This window comes from Orycteropus afer, unplaced genomic scaffold, assembly GCF_000298275.1.
Source record: "Orycteropus afer afer isolate SDZICR_OR568_19922 unplaced genomic scaffold, OryAfe1.0 scaffold00679, whole genome shotgun sequence".
Lineage (NCBI taxonomy): Eukaryota > Metazoa > Chordata > Mammalia > Tubulidentata > Orycteropodidae > Orycteropus > Orycteropus afer.
Window position 1 is genome coordinate 215501 of NW_006922266.1, and position 2713 is coordinate 218213.

The 2713-nt window shown below is 37.7% G+C and overlaps 1 protein-coding gene across 1 annotated transcript in view; it reads right to left on the reverse strand.

Moving 5' to 3' along the window:
• Positions 1-418: 418 nt before the first annotated feature.
• Positions 419-2713, reverse strand: part of LOC103210959 (zinc finger protein 571) — a 47660-nt gene continuing 45365 nt past the window's right edge. The window contains 2 exon segments of the mRNA XM_042783108.1: positions 419-494; positions 496-2101. Of these exon segments, the coding sequence (XP_042639042.1) occupies positions 419-494; positions 496-2101 (1682 nt within the window).

Consider the following 2713-nt stretch of genomic DNA (forward strand, 5'->3'; position numbering starts at 1 on the left):
TGAGTTCCAGAAGTCATTTCTGCATTCGTTAACTTAACATTTTTTAAAAAAGAAAAGAGAAAAACATTCCTATTGAGTCAATTCCAACTCATAGCGGCCGTACAGGACAAAGTCAAACTGCTGAATCAGATTTTCAATGCTGTAAATCTTTACAGAAGCAGATTGTCACATCTTTCTTTCAAGGAGCAGCTGGTAGGTTCAAACCACCGACCTTTTGGTTAGCAGCCAAAAGCTTAAGCACTGCACCACCAGGGTTCCTAACTTAACATAAGCTTTCTAAAAATGGGTTGATTCTAAGCTGAAGCAAAAGAATTTCCTACATTTGAGTCCTACAATCACAATATGGGATTTCTAATAGAAAAGAGCAACTGAAGACAGGTGAAGACTTCTTTATATTAAATTACATTCAATGGCCTTCTTAATTATGAAGCCTCAGATGATGAGTAAGTCGTGAATGATGTCTAAAGTCTTTACCACATTTTACACATGTATAGTTTCTCACCAGTACGGATCCTTTGATGCAGAGTAAGTTATGATCCATGACTAAAGGCCTTTCCACATTCCCTACATTCATAAGGCTTCTCCCCAGTATGAGTTTTCTGATGTTCAGTAAGGTGTGAACCACGAATAAAGGCCTTCCCACATTCCTTACATTCATAGGGTTTCTCATCTGTATGAACTCTCTGGTGCTCACTAAGCTGTTTGTAACAATTAAAGGCCTTTTCACATTCTTTACATTTGTAGGGTTATTCATTAGTATGAATTCTCCGATGATAAGTAAGTTGTTTAGCACGAATAAACACCTTTCCACATACCTTACATTCATGTTTCTTACCATGAATTTTCTGATGTTGAGTAAGATATGCATCACAAATAAAGGCCTTTCCACATTCCTTACATTCAAAGGGTTTCTCACCTGTATGAACTCTCTGATGCTCACTAAGCTGTCTGCAACAATTAAAGCCCTTTTCACATTCTTTACATTTGTAGGGTTTTTCATTAGTATGAATTCTCTGATGTTGAGTGAGATGAGAATTACAAATAAAAGCTTTTCCACATTCTTTACATTTATAAGGTCTCTCACCTGTATGAACTCTCAGATGGTATGTAAGGTGTGATCCCCGAAAAAAGGCCTTGCCACATTCTTTACATTCATAGGGTTTCTCACCTGTATGAACTCTCTGATGCTCAGTAAGATGAGAGGCACATAAAAAAGCTTTCTCACATTCTTTGCATCTATAAGGCTTTTCACCAGTATGCACTCTCTGATGATAAGTAAGGTGTGAACCAAGAATAAAGGATTTTCCACATTCCTTACACTCATAGGGTTTTTCACCACTATGAATTCTCTGATGATAAGTAAGTTGAGAGCTAAGAATAAAAGCCTTTCCACATTCTTTACATTCATAAGGTTTTTCACCACTATGAGTTCTCTGATGCAGAATATACTGTGAACAATAACTAAAGGCTTTTCCACACTTCTTACATTCATAGGGTTTCTCTCCTGTATGAACTCTCTGATGTTCAGTGAGCTGTGAGCCACGAATGAAAGCTTTCCCACATGATTTGCACTGATAGGGTTTTTCATTAGTATGAATTTTCTGATGTTGAATCAGATCAGAACTACGACCAAAGGACTTGCCACATTCCATACACTCATATGGTTTCTCACCAGTCTGAATCCTCTGATGTGGACCATAGCTTGGTTTTTTGCTAAAGGTCTTCCTACATTTCTTAACTTCAGAATGTTTTTCTTTATTATGAGTTTTCTCATGCTGAATAAGGCATGACAGGTAACGGAAGGCTTGTCTACATTCCTTACATTTGTACAATTTTTCCTTTGTAGGAATTATTTGATGAAGAGTAGGGGTTGCGGAATGACTCTGCGTGGTCTTTTCTTCACAGGTTTTCACATGTATGGAAAATGTCCCCTGATTTCTCTGTTGACTCTCAAACTGACCTTTGTAGGCCATGTCTCCCAGACTCTTGTACTCAAGGTTATGACTTAAAGGTCTTCCCAATGTCTCCCACTGGAGTGATTCCATTTTATAAATATTGTTTTCTGGAGAAGACTTCTTGGTCTCACAGCCAGATTCCAAATCTGTAAGATAACAAGAAAGCAAATTCCTGCTGTTTTTGTTTTCTGGGAGAAATAAAACTTTTAAGGTAAAACTGATAGATGAAATGAAAATAATTCTCATTAAGCACAGAATGGCTTAACAACAAAAACCCAAACCCAATCCATTGCTGCTGAGTCAATTCTGACTCTTAGTGACGCTACAGGACAGAGTAGAACTGCCTCATAAGGTATCCAAAAGCCATAATCTTTTTTTTTTTTTTTTTTTTACTTTTTACTTTTATTGCGGTGGTAACATACACAAGAAGACATTCTTCAACATAACAATTCCATTTACAGCTCAGGGACAATAACGGTATTTTTCATGTTGTGCCACCATCATTGCTATCCTTTTCCAAAATATTCTACCACCATTAGCATAAACTCACTGCCCCATAAACAGAAGCTTCCCCTTTCCCCCTCCTTCCTAACCCTGGTAACCACTAATAATCTTTGATTTCTATATATATATTTGTTGGTTTGCTTTTTCAACCTATCTAGGAACTTACAAGGCTGTAATCCTTACAGTTGTTGTTGTTATGTGCCGTCGAGTCGGCCCCGACTCACAGCGACCCCTCCTTGGGTTTCCGAGGCAGT